This window comes from Lagopus muta, chromosome 6 (assembly GCF_023343835.1).
Source record: "Lagopus muta isolate bLagMut1 chromosome 6, bLagMut1 primary, whole genome shotgun sequence".
NCBI classification, from domain to species: domain Eukaryota; kingdom Metazoa; phylum Chordata; class Aves; order Galliformes; family Phasianidae; genus Lagopus; species Lagopus muta.
The window spans coordinates 5,243,313-5,267,610 of NC_064438.1; the positions used below are offsets into that span (position 1 = coordinate 5,243,313).

The window sequence follows — 24,298 nt, forward strand, 5'->3', positions numbered from 1 at the left end:
TGACCCCACTGGTTTCATAACATCTATCTAATAGTAGTGGCAACAAACTCTTTTTCAGTTCCAGGTGAAGGCTGCCTGGCTTGTTTAAGGGGTTATAGCCTGTGCTTGGTAAGAGCAAGGATGCTGCCTACCTAGATTCCTGCTTGGGGAAATAGCTTCTGCCTCTAGCATGTATGCTGGCACTTCTTCATTGCCACAGTGTGTGGAGGTTAAATTTGGGCAAGACTTGCTGCTCCTTCCAAGAAACTGCTGAGCTTTTGCTTTACCTGTTGGCTGCAGTGATTCCACTGGAATTCTGCAGAATCATGTAGGGTCAGTGAGAGCTTGAAAGTGTCTGTGTCAGTGAGTTTAGCAAGCTTCACCTAAAAATCCAGTCACTTTTCATCAGGGATGTAAACCATGGGCTTAGGCACTCTAGGTCCTTAGAAAGGGAGAGAAGAGGCAAGTGCAGAAGATACATCAGATCCTAGAGGAGATGTCTCCTGTTTCAGAAGTGACCCTTCAACATGTCCTCTTCCCACCTACAGCAGAAGGGTCTTTGAAGAGGTGATTCAGCTTACTCAGATTTGCTTCTCCAAAAGTGTGGTGATGGATGTGTGCTGCTCACCCAGTCTATATTTGTTGCACTAAAAAAAGAGAAACGATTGTAAGTGATGTCCACCTTAAAAATGGACTTGAGAGGACTCAGATTGGCACTTAGGCTACTAAACAGGGCTGCAAATTCTTCCAGCTGCAAGGTCTGGTTAAGCAACGGGGAAAGGAAGCTGTGTTTTTGTGTATGTTCAAATTCAGCCTAATTTGTTGCCTCATTTATTTTCTGTATCTATGCAAAAATTTATTTTTGAATTGCATTTGGTTACTCATCCTGAAGGGCTCCTAATGTTTTCTTGCTGACTTGTTTTCTTTGGGGTTATTTGGACCAAATGTTGACATTTCAGTTTCACTGTGTTTTTGGCCTACACAGCATTGGAATCTGCCGTCATTTTGGTGAGTTCTGCCTGCATGTCTCTTTGTGGATCTCCTATTGTAAGTAGAAATATGAACGAAAATTTATCCTTTCTCAAGTTCATGTTGAAAGGAGTAAAAGTTGCTTTTGGAAGTTTAAGTTAAGTGCATTTGGAGGAATGTGTTCTGCGGCACACATTTGAAAGCATTTTAAATTAAAAGTGTATATCTTGAACAAAAAACAATTACATGGTCATTAATTCTAAAAAGTTTCACTGTGGAAAATATTCAATCTACAGTTTCATCATTTAATTTCAGTTCTAAAAGTGAGCTGACTGACAGAAGAGCCTTCCCCCATCTCTCACATCATGTAAAGCACTTATAAGGAAGGAAAAGATGTGGAGTAACGTGCAATAGAATGTCAAAACAGAATCCCCTGTCCGATCCCCATGCTTCACTAAGGTGTGTATCTCCTGCTTATTTTGTATGAAATGATGTTTTCTCTCAGCTATGCAACACATAAAACTCTAATTGACCTTATTCTTTGCTTCAAATATTTTAAAATGTTTAAAAGAACAAATTTTACATAGGTTCATTCTCGACTTCTCTCGAATGGAGAACTTCTCATGGAATTAGCGTTGCAGAAATTCCTGTTCCACGTCCTTATCAACTGTTACGTCTAACTATGCACTATGTCACTGCTTGCTCCTTTTGATATTGTGTGTAAAATAATTGTGCTACCACAATGTCTCTTGAGCAACGAACTGATAGACAGTGCTGAGCTGGGGGGGCAAGATGAAGGCAGGAAATGCTTGAAGAAAACCACACTGCTGTGACTGAGTTCGTTCTCTTGGGTTTCACTGACCGTTGGGAGGTGAAGTTACCTTTGTTTGGGCTCTTCCTGCTCATCTATGTCACCACGCTGGGGGGCAACGCTGGCATCATCGTACTCGTTCGGCTCAATGCCTGTCTTCACACCCCCATGTACTATTTCCTGAGCAATTTATCTTTCTTAGACCTCAGCTATGCCTCCACCATTGCTCCCAAGCTGCTGGTGAATCTCGTAGCGCAGCGCACCAACATTTCCTTCTTTGGTTGTGCTACGCAGATGTTTCTCTTTGCTGCTCTGGCTGATGCTGAGTGCTTCCTTTTGGCTGTGATGGCCTATGACCGCTACATGGCCATCTGTCAGCCTTTTCTCTACTCCGTTGCCATGTCACGCCGGGCCTGCGCCTCCATGGTAGCTGGGGCTTATCTCAGCGGGGGCCTGACCTCGCTGGTGCACACGTCTTTCACATTCACCCTGTCCTTCTGTGGCTCCAACACCATCAACCACTTCTTCTGCGACATTCCCCCACTGCTGGAGCTCTCCTGCTCAAGCACCACGGTCAACGAAGTGCTTCTCATCACCTTGTGTGGTTTCATACAAACCAGCTCCTTCCTGGTCATCGTCATCTCCTACGCCTGCATCCTTGGCACCATCCTCCAGCTCCATACGGCAGAGGGCAGGCGCAAGGCCTTCTCCACCTGCATCTCTCACCTCATGGCTGTTGGATTCTTCTATGGCTCCCTCCTCTTCATGTACTTACGGCCCAGCTCCAGCTACTCATTGGACACCGACAAGCTGATTGCTTTGTTTTACACTGTCATCCTTCCCATGCTGAACCCCGTGATTTACAGCTTGAGGAACAAGGAGGTGAGGGAAGCCTTAAGAAGGTCACTAGAGAGAAAAGTGTTTTCTCAGTCATTTACTTAGCAGGAAAAACTACATCTAAGTGCTGATAGGGTAGCTCTGGCTCATTGCTGCGCAGTCATTAAATCTGTCTAATTCCTGTTCCTGTTTTTCCTATCATCTCCATCTTAACTGGTTTCCACAGTTGTATTTTATTGTTGCTGGAAATAAAAAAGGGGTTATGTAGTGAGTATTTTCCTAAGGCAGAAACCTAAAATAAGGCTAATTTTTATTTCAAGAACCTATCTGTCTGCTCTTTCACCAAAGGGAATCACTCCAAGATATGGGCATCTACAGTTTTACATTTCTTACATTTAGCGAGGTTACCTTCAACCTCCATATTTCATAGATGAATCCTCTGTCATGCATTTAAGAACTTACGGTTGGTTGTTAAAAATAGAGCAATTGTATTCTGGATTAAGCAGCTCACCTGTACTTTTTGTAGAGGTATTTTGTAACACCTATTCAGAGGCATGACTGTGATCCGTCTTTTCTGGAAAGTGAGTTATGTCTACTTTTGACTGCAGATGTTTAAATTGAATAAAGTAATTGAAAACTTTCAGATGATGGTTTTCCTTCTCTGATGGAGTGAATAACTTTTTTTCCAGCATCTGGAAAGTAAAACTTCTTTTGTTGCTTGTGACTGAGAACGTACTAAAACATTTTCAAAATGTCTTTAGCTCTAATGCACAATAAAAATGTTCAATTTTTTAATGATTCTTCAATATCTTTGATTATAAGTTCCTTATGATAATCAGCAGACACTTGTAGGATTTTATCAAGGTTCAAAGCCACACTGTAAGTATCTGTGTCAGGACTCACAGTGCTTTACCAAGCATTAATTGCCCTGATCAGGCTCACCTGAAACCCCCACCCCCACATTCAGGAGCTTTTATTTAAGCCCAAGTCTGGGGTGTTGCTTTTATTCACCTTTTGATGTATGTTAGAGGAGCCCTAGTTTTTGCTTAGCCCACAGAGCATCTTGATCCAGATTTCAGCCCATGGGCTGAATTTCTCATTTGACTCCAGCCGTGCCTTGACCCTCTGAATGTACCTGGCGATCACCAGACTTGATCCTAGCCCTTACCTGTGAGCTGACTTCTGGTCTTGGACTTGGACCTGTCTTATCACAATGGCACTGCCTGGTGTTCAATGGTAGGTTGTATATTTGTGTTGTTAAAGAGAACGCCCTTAACTTGTTCATGGAGCTATGTTGTTGGAATGTCACCAGCTATCTATATTTGCTCAGTATCTTCAGTGATGTTCCCCAGATTGCACTGTGATAAAGTCAAAAGTCGCAATATGTTCATGGCACAGCACAGCAATATCCAGCAACAGGCAGGTTAGATGTTAGGGGAAAATTTTTAGAGGGTGGTGAGGTCCTGGCACATTCTGCATGGAGAGGTTGTGGATTCCCCCGTCCCTGGATTTCTGGTTGTGAATCCCCAACCCAAGGCTAGACTGGATGGGGCCATGGGCAGCTTGATATGGTGGGGGGCAATAAGTCCACAGCAGGGGCTGGGACTAGATGGACTTTAAGGTCCCTTCCAACCCAAACTTTCTGTGGTTCTATGATTCTGTGATCTCATCAAAGAGAAATTTGATCTCATCTGAGGAGCTGTTGCAAAGACCAAATCAAGACAGAAACCAAAGAGAGATTTGGATGATTGGACTGCTGCCATTTTGCTGTGTTCTTACAAAAACTGATGTTATCTAGATTGGTTCCCATTACTAAGACTAATGAACAGTAAAAGATTATCTTCATTTGATCATACATGGTTTCCACATGTACCAATCACTTATGGCATGAATTAGGTCAACTTAATGTCTTTATAAACATCACCTTTAAGAATCAGAAATACTACAAATCTTTTCAGGATGGCATTGTGATGCAATTAGCTTCCATCTCTCAGGGGACATAAAGTGCAGTATAATTGCCATGCTACTGTGGCCTGGCTGTCCAATATATAATTGCTTAAGACTTTTTCTGAGTGTATGAACACAGCGCTGCAGCCAAGTGCCTGCCTCTTTGGAATAAAAATTAAAAATCAGAGGAAATTGGCAAGGCATAGATGAGCTGCATGATTCTTGTTACTTCATGTAAAAATCAGTCCTTATTGAAGTTTGCCTTGGAAAGTAAGTATTTGCTGCTGAAAGTTGCATGTTGTTTGATTCTGCACAACTACTGTAACTATGCCTGAATCAAATCTTAGTTACAACAGTATGTCTGTATTATGTGGGCTGAGACAGCATAAAAGAAAATAAAGAGGTTTGTCTCATCTTAATTTTTTTAGAAAGATTTTTGTCCATAAGTGTGGACCTCTGCTGGGCTTTTTTTTTTTTTTTTTTTTTTTTGATTGTTTGGTTTCCAGCTTGGATTGAAAGAAACAAGCGCAGGATAAGCACAGGTACTGAAAAGCATGTTTGCACTAAGATTTAGGGTTGAGATCACATATCTTATGTTGGAGCTCTGTAGGTAACTATTTTAGGCTTAATGCCCTTAGATTCTCACCCTCAGATATGTGTCTTAGGAGCAAGCATGGAATAGATATGATGCATGCCACCCTACCGGTGCCTTTTACTTCTCTCTGCTAAATTTAAGAAGCCTGGAAACATTTGTAGACAAATAAAACTTGGTTGCCATTCACAGAGTGAGCTTTATATTGATTTGATAGCAACTAAAATTATATCTGGTGTAGGTTCTTCTGTTGTCAATAAAAACACATCCTCACCCAAGAACACAGTTCATTCAATGTCACTGCTCACTGCAGAGAAAGGGAGTCTATGCAACTGTCTCCTACTAGGCACCAAGATTTTAGATAGCTTGTTTGGATGGAATAAATGAATGGGTTAATTAGATTTCATTATCTAGGTAGTGATATTTCTCATAGTGAAATGTGTTTTGGGAACTTTGGGAACTGTTTTTCTCAAGTCACTATGTGCTTGTTGACAATCGGTATGAGCACTGCATGTTTCCTTAGCCCATTAATTTTCTAACAAACCTTTCATCATCATTCTTATTTTTCTGGATGGCAGACAGCACACCAGTGAAACCCAATGGCTTCAGGAAACTGCACATCACCAACCACGTTCATTCTGTCTGGATTGACAGACAATCCAAGGCTGCAGATGCCTCTCTTCATGGTGTTTTTAGCCATCTACACCACCACTTTACTAACAAATCTGGGTCTCATTACATTAATCAACATAGATCTCCAGCTTCAAACACCAATGTATTTTTTCCTTCAAAATCTGTCTTTCACAGATGCTGTTTATTCTACAGTCATTACTCCCAAAATGTTGGCTACATTTTTAGAAGAGACAAAAGCAATTTCATACAGAGGTTGCATTCTGCAGTATTTTAGCTTTGTTTTGTTGACAGCCTCAGAGTGCCTGCTGCTAGCTGTGATGGCATATGACCGGTATGTGGCCATCTGTAAACCTCTGCTTTATACTGTCATCATGACCAAGGCGGTCTGCTGGAGGCTGGTGAAAGGTTTGTACTTCTTGGCCCTCCTGAACTCTCTGGTGCACACCAGTGGCTTGCTAAAACTATCCTTTTGCTCTTCAAATATGGTAAACCATTTCTTTTGTGATAACAGCCCTCTCTTCCAGATTTCTTCTTCCAGTACCACTCTCAATGAGCTGCTGGTTTTCATTTTTGGCAGCTTGTTTGTGATGAGCAGCATCATTTGCATCCTCATCTCATATATTTTCATTATTCTGACTGTGGTGAGGATCCGCTCCAGGAAGAGCAAGTACAAGGCCTTTTCCACCTGTACCTCTCACCTGATGGCTGTCTCTTTGTTCCACGGAACAATTGTCTTTATGTATTTCCGACCAGTCAACAACTTCTCTCTGGACAAGGACAAAATTGCATCGTTGTTCTACACTGTGGTGATCCCTATGCTGAACCCTCTCATCTACAGCTGGAGGAACAAGGAGGTAAAAGATGCTCTACACAGTGCCATAGCCACCAGTGTTTTGTTTCACTGACTTTCTGGCAATCCAGAGAGATCCCAACTTGAGGTTTATGGGATGATTCTTCACAAATAATTTGAAATTAGAAACCACTTAAACACATATTCACTTTAGATTTCCATTGGCTTTACATGTTAAATATGTTTTATTATACTTGAGCACTATTTTGAAGAGAGTATTTCCTGGTCTGAAACTTACTGTATGTGGGGCAGCATTCATTTTCCTGAACTTGTGTCAAAATACAATTTCAGTGTAAGTTGAAAGAGAGTTTGCAGAATGTTACCAAGGTTTATGTGACTCCTGAAATTGAATTCATGCTGCGATCAGGGATGAGCTATAGAAACAACTGATTATTACAAAAACAAATGAAGTATGTGTTTTGTGTTTTTCATTCTTAAAAAGTTGTCTGATTGTTTATCCCTAAAATCAAAAAACATGAATGGTTCAATTTGCAGTCACGATGGGAGAAAAGTAAATGCAAAGAGAGGTATCTCATCCCTACATAGGGCTGCCTTGAAGATGAACGAGTAGCATCATCTATCATGAAATGAACAATTCTCAACATCAGACCATGCTTCCCTTCAGGCAAAATTTGAGACTTTATTTTCTCTTTAAAGCTTTGGATTGACTATATCCTTAAACAGGTAGAAGAGTCTGAGCCCACCTCTCTACTAGTGTAGCAAGTAAGAATTTTCTGCTACCAGTTCCCTGCTCTGTCCAAGGAAGGCCTTTGTAGAGATACTCTTATTGATGCATCCACTTTCATGCTCACTGCAACACAAGTGAAGTCAGTCTCTCCCCTTTGCACATCTCTAGTGTGGAGAGAACTGGAGGCACTCAGATCTTAAACAAGAAGCTCAGTGTAGCATCATAGAGATAAGTACATATTCAAAAAACAACTTGCCTGTAAATAGAGATGAGAAGTGGAGACCTCAGGCTTGAGATATAGAGTAAAACAAGGAAAGGAAGAAAGTGGATTCACATGGATTTTATGTTAATGTGTTTCTGCTGTAATGTCTGTGCACTCACAATGCCAGATAATCAGTGCTAGAGGCGTGCTGAAGGTACAATCATGCCCTCTGTTGTGACAGCTCACAGAACAAAAATATTTGGAATAGGACATGAAGGTGACTATATATCACCAATGCATAGGATCTCAGTGGATATCCAATGCATAGGGTACTCACTGGACACTCATGGCCATTGCTCATAAATGAGCTGTCTCAGTGTCAAAGTGGCTTTGACTTTATTGTGTATTTACAGAATCACAGAATCACCCGGGTTGGAAGGGACCCCAAGGATCATGCAGCTCCAACCCCCCTGCCTAGCAGGGCCACCAAACATACACATTCAGATCAGGTTGCCCAGGACCCCGTCCAACCTGGCCTTAAACACGTCCAAGGACGGGGCATCCACAACCTCCCTGGGCAGAGACAGTAACATGTTAACATCCCATGTAATGAGACTCTCAGTCACTCGATAATGACAGAAGCATTTGTAAACATCACTTGCTTTTCTTATGGGACAATTCAACAGAGAGCAATTATTCTACAACAAAAGCATGTTTTTAAATAGGAATATTAATTGGTACTAGGCAGTTGTTCTGGGTATCTGGATGGAAAAATATAAATGCACATTTATTTCCACCTTACCACTTTCTTCATCTGAGAGGGGGATTTTCTAATGGCACATTGGACTGCTTCCCATTGTCAAGCAGGAAGGCTTTAGAGCGGTAAGTATAACTTGCAGGTGACCATGGAATGAACTGAGTGTAGCTTCCACTGTTTGCTGTTTTTTCTTTCATTTATGGGATGAACCTTGCTGGGCAATCTAGGAATGATATAGATCATCAGGTGTGAGCCACAACTGTACACTCCAGAGCTTTGCCCTGGACTGGCTGTGAGCAGTGTGGAGCTCTGCTCACTGCCTACAAAAGGGGTGAAGTTCATCATCCATGAGCAGCACTGCATTCATCACTTGACAGAGTGAAGCGCAGTCTTCTGGATTACAGGTGACAAAGCTCTCTGCTTGATGCCGTGCTGAGGATTTCTTGGCACATTTCTTGTAAGATCAGGAATATTCATGTCTGGTAGCTGAAAAGTAACAGAAAATAGTGGGGAGGGATTTATTTGTTTCATTTTTATCTTGTCCAGTTCCACCATGCTACCAAATAATGTAGTGTAATAACACATTTGTTACGTAGCCATCTTAAACGTCCTTGTAACAGTGATGTGGATAATAGAAGGGAGCATGGTGGTCAATCTGAACATTTTTATTAACGTGGTAAGAGGTATGCAGTGTTTTGAGTACTTGATTTCACAGTAAATGCAGATAACAGGAGTTAGTTACCTTTCTGCAGCTTTTTGGTGGCTTGCTTGAAGGTCTGCAATAGTTTAGTTATGATGGCATTGTGGGAATCAAATGTTGTTTCTGCATTAGAATTGGATAATATTATTTTTATTTCATGATCTCCGCTATCCTAGTTCTTTCTGGGAGTCCTTCTACTTAACTTGGGCAAGATCTCTGATAAGTTTACATCACTTATCCTCTAGACGAACCTTCCCAGGAACGCACACTCTGTGTATAGATGTATAGATGTATATTTTGTCATACACACCGCAAGAATATCCTGCACGAGAGCAAACCAGAGAACAAGTGATGGCCTGCCCGAGGAAGCGCCTGAAGAGACATTGGGAAGGCCTGGCATCATCCCCCAGTGCTCTTTGTTTAACGATGATGACTTTAAAGAAAATCACCGTATCAACAGGGCAAGGAGAGCACCGAGACAGCTTGGAAACAACAGGATGGCTGCTGACTGACACCAGATAACAAATAAATTTACAAATAAATAGCAAATGCAAACCTTCTGATAAGATTGTGAACCTGGAGTACCCAGCCAGTGGGGAAACAGGGGAGGGGGGAGGCAAGGGGGAGCAAACAGGGTCTGAAGGCTGTCATGATGTGTCCATAGGCGCTCCTGCTTGCGGTACGGCCGCCATTGCAATCGCGAAGAAATTCTGCTTTTATCAGAGATACCGTCTTGACAAACATTACTTGCAGATTTCCAACAATTTGGGGGCTCATCCGGGATTATTATCGCCTCTTTGGGAATTTCCCTACTGCCCTGCACCGCATAGGTGCACCCCGCTGATTTCAGCGGTCCTGTCTGGGTGGTGAGGTGACTCCTTGGGACGGCCGATAAAAAGCCGAGACTGTTCCATAAGGACGGGCTCTGTGAAAGCCAAGGGGCAGGCAGGCACGGGTGTTGGCCATGGCGACCCGGTAACTTCGTGCACGGACCAAGGTAAGGGGATTTAACTCTTTCCTTGGGGGTTGATTGAGACTCTTGAGTGTGTGACTGAGACGCGCTGTCAGTGCGAAGCGAGTGCGGAGTCCCGACCTGCGGTTCCGCTGTCCCGTGAGGGGCACGGCCAGGGACGGACGAAGCGGCTGTGTTGGTGAAAGGAAGAGTCTCGGGAGGGAACTGTTGGTGTGTGGTACCCTGTGCACTTGACGAAGTGCCAGCAGTGCGCCCCTATTAATCCGAGAGATGGGAGTGTAGTACTGCTGAGGGATTGGGCCCAAAATCCGAGAATCACAGTGTGGTAACCTGTGAGCTGGGGAGTTCACAGTAGCATTCTGGAGGGATGGGTAATAGGAGTTCCCGAGAGCAGGGGAAAAAGGTCTCCGGAATGGTGCCTAGAGAGAGCCAGCCCCTTGGGAGAAGCGTTTCAAAATTGGAAAATAATCCCAAAACTAGGAGAAGAACAGGGAAAAGATGTTTAAATACTGTGTACAGTACAGAGCCACTACGGGGAAAATCATTATTTTGACCAAAATAGGAGTCTGACGAAAATAGGGCCTGTCAGACTTTGTATTTATGTGTAAACAGTAAGACTCCTTTTTCTGAAACAGAATTGGCTTAGGTCGCTTAATGAGTGCAAGAAGTAAAGAAATGTGCCTCGCGAGGAGTCCAAGTTCAAAGGAAATAGGAAAGAAAAGCAGAAAGATCATAAACTTAGATAACTTTCCCGCCCCCCCCCCCTTCTGTGCAGGGTCCTAGAGAGAGGATGCGCTCTCGATTACCGAGGGAGTTGGAGTAATGCGAATGGGACCTGGATAGTTTTCCTTTCTCTAATACTAACCTTACTAATACTTCACTTTGTCCTCTTAGGGCAGTCTTAGGTCAAAGGGAAATAGGCTATGGTAATGCCTGCTGTTTTTACTAGAAGAAAAGTTAGGAGTTTCAAGAAGAATTCCTTAACTGAGGATCCTATAAGTGTAGCAGAACAATTAGATCAATTTTTAGGGCCTAATTTCTACTCATGGATGGAAATGGTGTTTATCATTGATACGTTGATTAAATGAATACAGAGGGAAGGTTGGGCTCTGGAGGGAAGCAGAGAGAGGAAGGATCCTGAGGATAAATTGTACTGATAATTGTCACTGTCTTTGTGATTGTTGAATGTTTATGTCGTGAAAGTGTTATGTCGTGTACGAGGCTGTTATGGAACAAGGGGTGTCTAAAATGATACGAGCAGACCCCCTGGGTTGTATTTTGGCTCACTGGAGGAACATTGTTGGTGAGCCAGGGGGAATATTGAATAAGAAACCAGGAACGTAAATGGAGTAATGGGACCAGTTTTATAATTGAGTACCCTAATCATGAGACCAAGTGCTGGGTGTCTGTGGAAGTTGAGGAGTTGTATTGTTTGATTTGTGGATTTTGAAGGCACTGGGAGAAACTGTCTTGATGGTTGTGGAAATGCAGTTGTTAACGGTATGTGGAAACGCAGTTGTTAATGGTATGTGGAATTGCAGTTGAGGGTACAAATAGGAATTGTGAAAAAAACAAACAAACAAAAAAAAAAAGGCAAAAAGGTTAAGGAAAACAGTGAGTTTGGGATATTAGAGTTGGGCTGGCACGAGAACACATCCCCGCATCCCCCCCCCCCCACTGCGGCTTCTAAGAACAACTTGGAGTGGAAGAAAGAACTGGGGGCCGGAGCCTCCCGCTGTAACCGTGAAGAGTGTATTAGTTGCGAATGGGGATGGGACAGGACATTGGAAGTGAGAATAGCCGTCATCTGCAGAGCTGGGGAAACCCGATATCCCACTGTGAGCACTGGAAGCCTGGGGAGAGAAGGGGGTGAAACTGAAATATAATGTTAGTAATGGCTGTGATGATGAAAGTTTGGAAAATGAAAAGGGTTTGGGAAAAACAAGCTGAGGAAGGCAAAGTTGAGCAAGGTTAACAGGGATGTCCTTACCTAGAAGAAGAGGTAAGGGGAGCCTGGAAGGACTCAGGGAGAGTTCCACCCCCACAGGACCGAAAGCAGCTGGGGAAGCAGGGTAAAGAGGTTATTTTCTGATACGGGTGCCTCTTACTCTGTGCTACATCAAGAATTATTACCCGTAGATGATTTTTGTAATAGTTGCAGGAGCTACTGGCAAGAGAAGTTTACTTTTTTTTCTTTTTGGACCAATTAAATACAGACTAGGAGAACAAGTAGGAATATATAAATTCTTGTACATGCCAGGTTCTCCAAAACCATTCTTTGGGCATGACGTGTTAGAATGTAGAGATTAAATTCAGTAGAGAAAATTGGAACTACTTGTCAAGCAAGACCAATGGACTGAAAATTTTAAGTCTGGCTTTAACACAAACTGGGAAAAGCAATGTTGTACTCCCAGAAGTTACGTAAATCCTACATTGGGTATACAGAGGATTGCAGGCATCAGGGATGCCTGGCAGAGCCAAAAATGCAGCCCAATGAAAGTTAAGTTAAAGATGGGAGCCAGCCCAACCAGGGTAAAGCAATGCCCTTTGAGGATACAAGATTGTAGGAGGATAAAAGAAATAATAAATAACCTTTTGGATTTTGGATTACTAATTGGATAGAAATCCAAATACAACACCCAATCTTGCAAATGAAAAATTGGATCGCAAGAGCTATAGTTTGGTACAAGATTTGAGGGCAATTAATAGAAATGTTGAATATATACAACCCATGGAGTACATCTTTATTAACCAAGTTAAGGAATAAGTAGGTGGGTTTTACCGTTCTGGATTTGAAGTACACCTTTTTCTGCCTGGTTTTGCCAAAGAAAGTCTAAAATTATTTGCCTTTGAATAGGAAAACTCAAATATGGAGAGAACAAAAAAATAATAATTAATAATAATAATAATAATAATTCAGTTAACCTGCACAGTGTTATCCAGGGTTGTGAGAACAGCCCAATGATTTTTGGGAACTGGTCAACTCGTAAGCCTGAGATTTGGGTTTGCCATCTCACAGTGGAACTTTACTGCAGTACGTGGATGCTACAGTAACAAAGGACTGTGTGCAATGGACTGTGAGCTTGCTGAATTTCTTGATTTAAATGGCTATCAAGTTTCTCAACAGAAAGCACAACTGACCAAAGAGAAGGAAGCAACTTGCTGAACACCCAGAACACCAACGCAGAGCTGCCTCCAAGCCAGCAGTGTGCGACTGCATGGAGACTGTCTGTGCAAGTTGGTCAGAGCTACAGGAGGAACCATTGGACGATGCTGAGGAGTCCTGGATTCATCGACGGAAGCAGTTTTGTGAAGACAAGGAAACCGTAAAGCAGGACATGCAGTAACTGCTACTGACAGGATAAATGACACAAAGCCATTACCTGTGGGGACTTCCACTCAGAAGGCTGAAATAATTGCCTTGACAAGAACCTTAAATATATGGACGGATGCTAAATATGCTTTTGGGGTGGTACCCACTCATGATACCATCTGGAAAGAGCGAGGATTGCTTACACACAAGGAAAACAAATTCAGCGTGATGTAAATCTGCCAAAGAACATCATGGCTGTTATACATTGTAAAGGACATCAGAAGAGTGACACTGTACAGGAAACTGGGAATATGATGGTGGATCAGGCGGCAAAACAGGCAGCTGAAGGAAAAGAAATTGGTGAACGGGCTTTAATTCCAGACGGTAAACTTGAAATACCTGAACCTTAGTCAGAACCTATAAGGTACTCTAGAAAGGATAGGAATCTAATGAATGAAGGGAAGAGAGCAAGCTGACAGATGGGTGCATACCCAGATGGACACACTGTTGTGCCCATTAGTATTGTATAGAATTTGGTTCTAAGGGGACATAATAAAACATGGGGGGTACAGACACCAGAAAGTAACTGTACAATCCTAGTACCAGGAACAGGGCACAAGTGGGGTTTGTTGGAAAGGGAACCTTCCAGGGCAACAATCGCAAATTGATTTTCTTTGAACTGCCAGGAAAAAGGAGGGTTTTGATATATGCTAGTTCTAACCAATACCCTTTCAGGGTGAAGAAGCATTCCCTTGCAGGACCAATAGAGCCAAGGAAGTAACCAAGGTACTTTTGCAGGAGATTATTCCAAGGTTTGGGTGTCCTGCAACACTACCCTTCAACCAGGGAACTCATTTTATTGCAGAGATTGTCCAACAGGTCAGCAAGCATTGGGAATAAATTGGCAATTGCACATAGCACACAGACCACAGGCAAGTGGTCAGGGGGAAAAGATGAACTATCTAATTAAATCGCAGGTTGTAAAACTGGGCCAGGAAGCTGGACTATCCTGACCACAGTTGTTGCCTTTGGCTCTCCTTAGTACCAGAACAAAACCTAGAGCCAAAGAGGGGTTAAGTCCTTTCAAAATACTGTACAGAAGGCCTTATGTTGTACAAAAGGGGATTTCTACCCCAGTAGGGAGCAAAATACTAACTGAGCATATGATAAGTCTACAGGAATAGCTTTGAGAAAAAGAGAAACTGGTTCTAGGAACTAGAGCCCAAGGCCTTGATATGGCTCGATAATATGTATGTAATAAATCTCTTTAAGATTCGCCCCTGGAACCAAGCTGGGTAGGTCTGTTCCAGGTGCTGCTAACATCCCACGCAACAGTAAAAGCATTGTGGATACATCATACTAGAGTTAAGAAGGTCCATCGAACACAGTGAGAACTGAAATCAGCTGGACCCTTAAAATTATGAATCCAAAGACAGAAATGTGGGCTTTTGTAATTGTTAGAAATGTTGATTTGATGAGTGCAGCATTTGATGTAAATACTTATGTATCTCTTGTGACAAACATCATGGCGTATCAGTATTGTTTGGTATGTGGGCAAGCTAAGGATTTAAACTTTTCTTCTTGTTGTCCCTGATGATTTTAAGGCAAGAAATCAAAATGTTGCAGGGTTTGAGTCACTGTCCTGGTGGGTGATGATCAACAAGAATTGGATTAACTACATCTGTTATAATCAATGGAGATTTACAAATTATACAAGGAGTGCAATAAAGAGAATTGCAGGACAGTTATATGCCACAAGTAGGGTGGCCTGAGAAAATAGGATCTCCTAAGATATGATACAAGAGTGTATATGTAACGCTGGGTACCCGTTGTTGCACCTTCATCCCAATAACACAGCTCTGGATGACATCATAACGAAGGCATTGCAAGGGCTTGGTGCCACCCTTGTCAATGAAATGGCAGAAAAATCAGGAATAGATAATTCTGTCACTGGATGGTTGGAGTCCTGGTTTGGTGAATGGAAAGGGGTGACTGTATCCACATTTACTTCTTTGATAGTAGTGCAGGAGCCCTGATGGCCACTGGTTGCTGTGTTATCCTCTTTGTGAAGGAACTAGTAGAGTGATTGATCGAGACAGTGCTACATCGAGAAGCAAACACCAGTGGAGCCGTTACATTTGGATAAAATGATTTTTATTTCATGATCTCCGCTATCCTAGTTCTTTCTGGGAGTCCTTCTACTTAACTTGGGCAAGATCTCTGATAAGTTTACATCACTTATCCTCTAGACGAACCTTCCCAGGAACGCACACTCTGTGTATAGATGTATAGATGTATATTTTGTCATACACACCGCAAGAATATCCTGCACGAGAGCAAACCAGAGAACAAGTGATGGCCTGCCCGAGGAAGCGCCTGAAGAGACATTGGGAAGGCCTGGCATCATCCCCCAGTGCTCTTTGTTTAACGATGATGACTTTAAAGAAAATCACCGTATCAACAGGGCAAGGAGAGCACCGAGACAGCTTGGAAACAACAGGATGGCTGCTGACTGACACCAGATAACAAATAAATTTACAAATAAATAGCAAATGCAAACCTTCTGATAAGATTGTGAACCTGGAGTACCCAGCCAGTGGGGAAACAGGGGAGGGGGGAGGCAAGGGGGAGCAAACAGGGTCTGAAGGCTGTCACGATGTGTCCATAGGCGCGCTCCTGCTTGCGGTACGGCCGCCATTGCAATCGCGAAGAAATTCTGCTTTTATCAGAGATACCGTCCTGACAAACATTACTTGCAGATTTCCATCAGCATTGTGCAAGAATGGTATTGCTGAAAGTTAAGATACAGTTTAATGAAAGTAGGCTCTTTTCTATTCTTTAACTCCAGCAGGTGGCGCTATTAACTCAAAAAATTCCTGTATTTCCCAAATTTATAACCTCACGCTTGATTTACTATTATGTGTTGATATTGTGGGCTGATATTACAGCCTCACATAAGAATGGGAATTGCAAGGACTGTATTGTTAGATTTATGGAAGTTTCATATACATGTACATATATATATGGATAAAAGCTGAGTCTGTTAAAAGGAATAAAAATAAATCAAGGTATTTTCTAAACCTCCATTGTTTTGTGTATACACTATAGGACAGATGCAAAGGTAATAGCTTTAAGAACCCTGGCCAAATGACTCAAAGGCTGATGATGTTCACTTCCAGGATGGCAATTAGTTTTTACCCATTGCTAGTTTGCCCGTGAATGGCTCTTTGACTACAAAAGAACAGCTGTTGAGACTAAGGAGGTCTAAGCTGTGATCAGCAGTTGTGTTAGTAGTCTAAGCTCCCACCTTTGAAGGTGGGAATTTACTGATAGTAGAGGAAAGATGTTGGAAGAATATTGTTGCTATCACATGTAATTCTAGAGAGACTGACTGAACAGTTGTTGGAAACTAACTTTAGAATGCTTAGCGACTTACCATACATTGACTAATAACAATACTTACTGACTTTTGTACTTTTCGAATCTTTCATGAAGAAAAAGAGAAATGACTGTAAAAGTAGTGATGACTTCATAATAAATGACTTTATAATAAAACTTTTGATCTGTGAACCAGCAATACTTGCTTTCACCATAGAAAGATTTAACACAAGAGGGAAATGTAGCCCCTATGGGAAGGGCCTGGATCAGCTCAGTGCCAAGCGGACTACTGGGAAAGCACTTGTAGTCTCTGCAGGCATTCCTGTAAGTCACTGTGGCCCTGATAGTTCCTCTACAGTAAGATTTTTGTTCAATACAGGCCAGAGACGCACTGATTGTTCATTTATTACATCAGTGCTCATGGCCTGCAAGTTGACAGTTTTCTTACTCATAAACATTAAGACATAACTTCACTCTGAACTCAGTACCCTGTTGGTAATTCCATTGAAGTCCTTGGTGTTTTAACATGATTAAGGAAAAAGACAAGGATCTGTTCTTGATGTTGTCAGATAAGGATCTTAATTATATTACTGACTGTGGGGCAAGGGAGAAGGCACAGTTGCATGGAATGAGCATGGTTTAGTGATTTAGGATTTTGGCTACTTATGTTGGGCTGTATCTCAAAAGTCTCTTCTGGTAATAACCTTAGATTTGTACCTGTTTATAAACCAAAGACAAGAGCGCTTCTATACATTGCCTGCTTTTGGTCAATTCAGAACACTAGCTGTTAAACCAGTAACTCAGCTTCATTCAAAATATTTTATACATAATGTAGTAGAATAACATCAGTGAAATAGGAACAATCTTTAATTATTCACTCTATTTATGTGTAGATATTCAAAAGGACAAGGGTTTGTAAAGAATATCTTCAAAAACTTAATTTTGATTCTAGCCCATTCTAATGTGATGAAAATGGGAATCAGAGAATCATTCTGTTTGGAAAAGACCTCTAACATTCTCTAGTCCACCCTACCACCAATACTGTCCACAGCATTGCCCACAGTATCATCTCTGAGTACTACATCTACCCTTTCCTTGATTATCTACAGGGATGGTGTATGGGAACTGCTGAGTCACAGCCTGAACCTCTGATTAATCACCTGAGGTGAGCCTCAGCCAGAGGAGCACAGGTGAAGGCAATTCACCTGTGCTGCCGGAAGGGGTGGAGCCAGGACCTGTTTAAGAGCTGGCTACCAGAGGGGAAGGATCTCTTCTGGAGATCCCCTCTTTTGGTATCTTCTGGTGAGCTCAACCCAAGGGTAAGCTCTTCCACTTATTCTTTTTATGATCGTTGTCTGCTTTGCCTTACTCTCTTGATTATATTGCAATTATAACATCTTGATATCTATTGATTATACACAATTATATTGTGATTATAACATCTTGGTTATACAGATGGTGACTTCACCTTGTCTCTGGAGAAGTGTATTTTGGGAGGGCTTAGTTATAGAACGTGGAAATATATTCAGTAATTACTTGATGAGTTTTTACTGGATCAAAGAAATCAGTGCAAAGATACTTAATAGCAAAAAGTTTTGCTACTGTTAAGCAGATTTTCTTAATGGCTGTACAGGGATAGCACTAGGATTCTTCTCTGTGAATGCTCCACCAGATCATTTGTGAACACATTATATTTTCACATAGATTGCACACTCATTACATTCCTCAAATCATTATCCTATCCACTCCCAATGATTGTCTGTATAATCAATAAACATTAAGATGCTATAATTACGAAATAAACAAGAGAGTTTGGCAAAGCAGATAACGGTAACAAAAAGAGAATAGATAGAAAGCTTGCCCCTATCCTGGGCTCACTTACAAAACTCCAACAGAGCAGATCTCCAGAAGAGATCTTTCCCCACTAGTAGCCAGCTCTTAAATGGGTCTAGGAGGGGTCTCACTGGCAGCACAGCTGAATTGCCTTCACCTGTGCTCTGGTGGCTGACTCATTGCTCACATCAGGTGATCAATCAGGTTCAGGCCGTGACTCAGCAGTTCCCATACATTGTCCAACAGAGATAGCCTTATTTAATGGTCTTCGATGAAATCTAGCATCCTTCTAGTATCATGACAGTCTATTTGGTAGTCCTTCAGGGGTTATTTACTTCTTCCTTCTTTTGATGTTGATAAGTCTGATTCTTGATAAAGACTGCAAGAAACAGGTGTGCTGTTTCTCCTTTGTGTGTTTTACCTTATTGAAGCAGAACAGCCTTACAACATGCACCCTTGTCTACATCGCAATTATTATCCATATTGCAATTATTATCCACAACATCTAATGTGGTGGATAATGTCTACTATTATATTGCAAACAAGCATTAATCATATTATACAGGAATTCAGCATTCATCATTTTAAGGATATATTTAACAGAATAATTTGTGTAATTACTTCTTCCATTCACTACAATATTACTTTTAATATATTTTAGCTTAAGGATTATTGAAAATGTCAGACTATAGTCCAAGCTGTGGATAATCTCTGTTTTGAAAGTATACCTTCTGCTGAGGTCCAGCAAAGCTGACACTTTTTTGCTAAGCCATGGCTTAACTTTATTACCTTGCAGCTCATCTTGCTGACGTTGCTTCATTAGCAAAGAATCCCTTGCTATTAGTTTCCCATCTTTCCTTGTGGATTGTCAGAATCTTCTCTCCAGAAGCAAGGGAGGTTTACGGGTGTTGCTTGTGGGTGACTAAAACTTCAATACTGTATACAAACTTTCTACACTGTCTTTCTGTGCAAAGTCACATACATGCGAAACATTGACATCTCTGAGAAGATGCAGTGTTTGAGTTACTGGGCATCGAGTATCTTCTAAAAGAAAAAGAATACCTCTGAACTTTACCTAGAGATGTGTGCTATACCTAGTAATAACTGCTAGTAATGATTTTTGGACTCATTCCATTTATGGTGTAATACCAAATTGTGGTCTTACAGTAGAAATCAGAAAACTAAAGGTAAAAGTCAAGCAGATAGCAGTGCTGTAGGAGTTCCAGGAAGTACTAATAATTAAACTGTTCAAAGCTATGTGGAAAAACAAAAATATTTGCTAAACTTATAGAATAAATGTATATAATTCTGTTATGACACTTAAAAAAACATCAACCTCACCAAATCTTATGTTACTACCTTATTCCATTTCAAATAATGTATTCTGTGGAAATCCTTATATAAACACCTTACAAAATGATGTAAGCTTCTGCCTTGCTGTGTGACTGACCGTACGTAGTGGAGGCTTTTGGAACAGCTGAACTGGAGTCGTGCAGATTGTGTGGCTGACTTCCTGATAAGCAGAGTGAGATTAGGGAAGAAATGAAGTCAGAGTAAACTCTCAGGATGTCACCTGAGTATATTGTTACTGATAAACCTTGTTGCAGGCAGTTGCCTTTATTCACTGGCATTTACAGAAATGGTTGTCATGGCTTTCAGTATCCCAGAGACCATTAATATTTCAATCCCATACCGAAGAGAATGGCAACGGGAGGAGGCTTTCAAATTGGTTTGTATTCATGGTGAATCAATCACATTCTTGCTAATTACCAGATAAAGAGCAAGCAAGCAGGCCAGGAGCCGAGAGAGCCTTTGCAGGGAATGGTAAAAGCTCAGCAAGAGCAGAATCTTATGAATGTGTATGTGTGTATACTCCTTGTCCTTAAAGGACTTGAGGAATCTTGATATGATCTGTGCTGTAAATTAATTGTACATTTATGTATTCTGTGATTGCAAGCTCACAGTTTATCCTAACAAATTTACAAACCATGTGCAAAAAGCAAGTTGCACAAATTGCAAACCTGAGGGGCAACTGAAATATCGACTGCTTTATCAAAATCTTTTACAGCGTGGGATCTATTCAACTGCAGCAGTATTGGGGCAGAGAATTCATATTTCTGGAACAATTAAGTGCTAATAAAGTATGCTGGACCTTGTGACCATTAAGGTAACCACTTGCTGAAAATGCAAAAACAAATAAAGGACAGTAAGAAACACATTATTGTAGATGCATTCTGTATATCTTTGTAACTGACTTGCAAAACATTTGTACTCTGGCTTAGCAAATTTTCAGTACTGTTATTATACTTCCTACTTCTCATTGTTTCAAGCCACTAACTGGATAATAATTAATTTATTGTGTATATTAGCAGAAAAATGCATCTGAATCATCACAGGGTGAGAGGTGTAATTTAGAGCTCTGGGTAAATTTTCCATAAAAGCAAAAACTGATCTCAGGATGGTGCTATGTGCATCAGCCCCAGTATCTTGCAAAACAGTGCTACTGGTATGGAATGGAATTTGAGGATGAGCTTCCACAACACTTTCAACCTGGTGCTTTTCAAAATCATATCCTAAATTAGGCTTGGGAATACAATTGGGACTTGCAATGGACAGGTATGAAACTTATTAAGGAATCTAGGCCCCTTACCTTCTCTCTCTTCCAATTTGTACATGTGCAGGCAATTTTCTAGTGTGATGTTGTGTCAAGTGCTGCCATAGCAGTGCGTCTTCTCTTGGGTGCTGGGAAGAATATAAATTAAAATTAACCAGAAGGGATACTGGTGAGAACCGTCCAGAAAACCAATACATGATTTGGAAAAATACCAGTGCAGACTTAAATTCGACCACAAAATTATAAAATTGCATGTAAGAAATAGAAGAGGAACCATGCAGTACCACTAGAGATCTGAGTAGTTGTGACAGAATTATTGGCAATCAAATAATCAGTATATCATTTGAGCATAGATGACTCTGAGAGTCTTGAGAATTCCATCTAAGTATTTGAAGAACAACTTGTACCTGATTGCTTGGGCAGATGGAGAGTTTATAATGACCTAATAGATATTTAGTTGATTGGTTCCTATTTGTGACATTGAGTGGAAGATAATGACAAGTATTGTACAAAGATGGGGGTTTGGGGAAAATGCATGAGTGTACTGCTTTATAATGCCTATGGTTTTACACATTTAATAATAACACATTTAAAATACATGGGCTTTACTTGTCTTTGTAGAGCTTCTGTCATCCTTCTTCTCACTTGAGTTGTAAATGTAAAGCAAACTTCATTTATGGATTCTGTTAATCTCTGGATTAACGGAGCTGTTAAACTGATTTGCAGAACTTGTTCTTTAGAGCTTTTAAGTTTCTCATCTTTCCCAATACTCGATAGGATGGTGATTTTAGGATTACTGCACATTTTAAACTGCTTTTAACGAAGAAACTCATTGGAAGTTTTAGAGCAGAGCATTTATATTTACTTGTGAGTGTATGCAGTTCATGGAGTATTTTTGTTTTTTTGTGTTATAGAAGAAGAAATTAGAGTAAGTTCAAGATAGTGATTGCTGGAGAGTTTACAGGAATTATGTGGATTTGAGTTGAAGTTCATATCTAATATTGTAGTTCTAATTAAACTGAATGGAAAAAGTCCCATAGGATTTGCTTTCATTTTAAGGCTAGCCCCTTTCTAATGTAGGTCAGAAAAAATCTTGTATTAATTCACAGCACTCAGTAAATTTAAATGAAATTTCTTCTTTTGAAATGAATTCCATTACAGAGAGTCCTATGACATTTAACAAGAGTGAAACCAAGAAGGTTTTCTACATAAATACATCAGGTATGTCCATATTTTAAAGGAATTACCTGTTTTTTTAAAAAGGGATTTTGAACCTTTCTTCAGAATAGTGTTCGATAACACTGTATCCTTTCTTCAATGCCAGAGGATAGATTAAGACAACTATCCTTCTTGTTTTAACAGTCTCTTTCACAACTGTTTCCATCATAAACTGCTCTTCTGGAAGACAGGTTGTGACATTCTCTTTCAGGTGAGTCAGAGGTTTTGCAGATTTGAATTGAAACATGGGATGAAATATGTTTTTATCTTAGTAGCACCATAGCAGGCAAGGGAAAGAAAGGAAGGAGTTGTACCTTTCAGCTGTCTGTGATGTGCATGAGTCATATCTTGGCTGACCATGACCTGCTGTGAACCATGCTGGGCTGTGAGGAAAATCTCCCAAGCTTTAAGAGATAATGGCTAGGTGAATTGTAGCCTGACACCCTCTTTCACAAACAGGTACATAAAAACACAGCAAAAATGTCTGTTGGCTTTTTTATTAGTTTAAGAGAAATGCATGCATATACTGAAGTCCAAATAAATTCATATTTTTATTCATAAGAGAGGAGGTATTAGTCATCTTCAGTTCACGGCAGCATTTCATTTCTTGCTGTGGCCTGTCAGCTTGTGAAAACAACTTTGCTGCTTTGTTGTCTGTTGGTGTCACAGCTGCTGCAGTTTGACTGAGGCAATACCCTTCAAATACTCTCAGTATATCAGGTGTGGGGGTTACTTGAGAGCTCAGACTGCTGGGCAGAAAAGAGCTTAAAGTAGGAGTCCTGTGGGTGTGTGATCTACTCATACCCTGGGCTTGTATCTCTGGGGACATCCACGGGATCATGGACTGCAAACAGTCGTTTCCTATATCTGCTCTGAGTCACGGAAGATGTGCTGCTCTCTGAGCAAGCTGCTGAACGCTGGCACTCAGGAGTGGGGTGTCAGGTGAGGATGTATTTCTCTTAAATCTTCTTGGAAGGAAGAAATGGAATCACGTCTCAGCCCTCCCCGATGCTTAGGGAAAGGCTATGCAATGCACATCGTTTAGAATTTCATCCTGCCTTTACCCTTTCCCTCTTTACTCCCTTTGGGAGAAAAAATGTCATTCAAACCTTCTAGGAAGGAGTTCTGGATCTTTGGCCCAAGGATAAGTCAAAATGCTGAAGCTCCAAGTGCACAGTATTCAACATAAATAAGTTTGATCGTCATTTTCTTAATGAAGTCCCTTACCAGAGAAGTGCCTGGCTCCCCTTGCCACTGCATGCTGCTCTATCTTGCTTACTTCCTTCTTTGGAAGGGAAATTCTTTTAGAAATTCCATCATAAGATGACAATTTAAAAATACAAATATATATATATATACCAAACATACCAAACTCCTAAGTTAAATGAGATTCACTGCTTTGCTTCTTCTCAGCCCAATTTGCCCCGTAAGTTTTGAGTATGCTCAGTGCAAATCACTTCATCTCTAAACACGTGAGCAATAATTTGGAACAGCCACTGGAACAGGCTGCCCAGGGAGGTGGTGGAGTCTTCTTCTCTAGAGATGTTCAAGACCCGCCTGGACACCTACTTGTGTGACCTGGTGTAGGAAACCTGCTTTGGCAGGGGGGTTGGACTCAATGATCTCTGGAGGTCCCTTCCAACCCCTACAATTCTGTGATTCTCTGAAATTTTTGGGGTTCACAATAAAAAAGCATTATAAAGTACCCCTAGTCATAGAATCATACAATCATGAAGGTAAGAAAAGATCATCAATCCATCACCGTTGTGCTCGCTCTTAGATCATAGAATTAGTCAATACTAGCACACACATTGCAATGGGACAAATCCTGAATTCTATTGCACTTTAAATGCATTGAGATGGTCTGCTAAAAGCAATTCAGTATCATGAAGGCAGAGTGGCTTCTTTTGCCTAGGAAAGATTTTTGTGGTTTGATGGTAATGTAGAATGGAAAATTACATGGCATCTTTCGTTCTATCACAGCATTTGCTTTTCAGTCCCATT

At 41.1% G+C, this 24,298-nt stretch overlaps 2 protein-coding genes across 2 annotated transcripts; both read left to right on the plus strand.

The window, feature by feature from the left end:
* The first annotated feature begins 1,753 nt into the window (after window positions 1–1,753).
* On the plus strand, window positions 1,754–2,848 carry LOC125694321 (olfactory receptor 5AS1-like). Its single transcript, XM_048947322.1, has one exon. The coding sequence runs from the start codon at window positions 1,754–1,756 to the stop codon at window positions 2,699–2,701; it is 948 nt and encodes a 315-aa protein (XP_048803279.1). The 3' UTR covers window positions 2,702–2,848.
* Window positions 2,849–5,734: 2,886 nt separating this feature from the next.
* LOC125694322 (olfactory receptor-like protein COR6) lies at window positions 5,735–6,673 on the plus strand. The gene has a single exon (XM_048947323.1). It carries the CDS (start codon window positions 5,735–5,737, stop codon window positions 6,671–6,673), a length of 939 nt encoding a protein of 312 aa, XP_048803280.1.
* The last annotated feature ends 17,625 nt before the right edge of the window (window positions 6,674–24,298 follow it).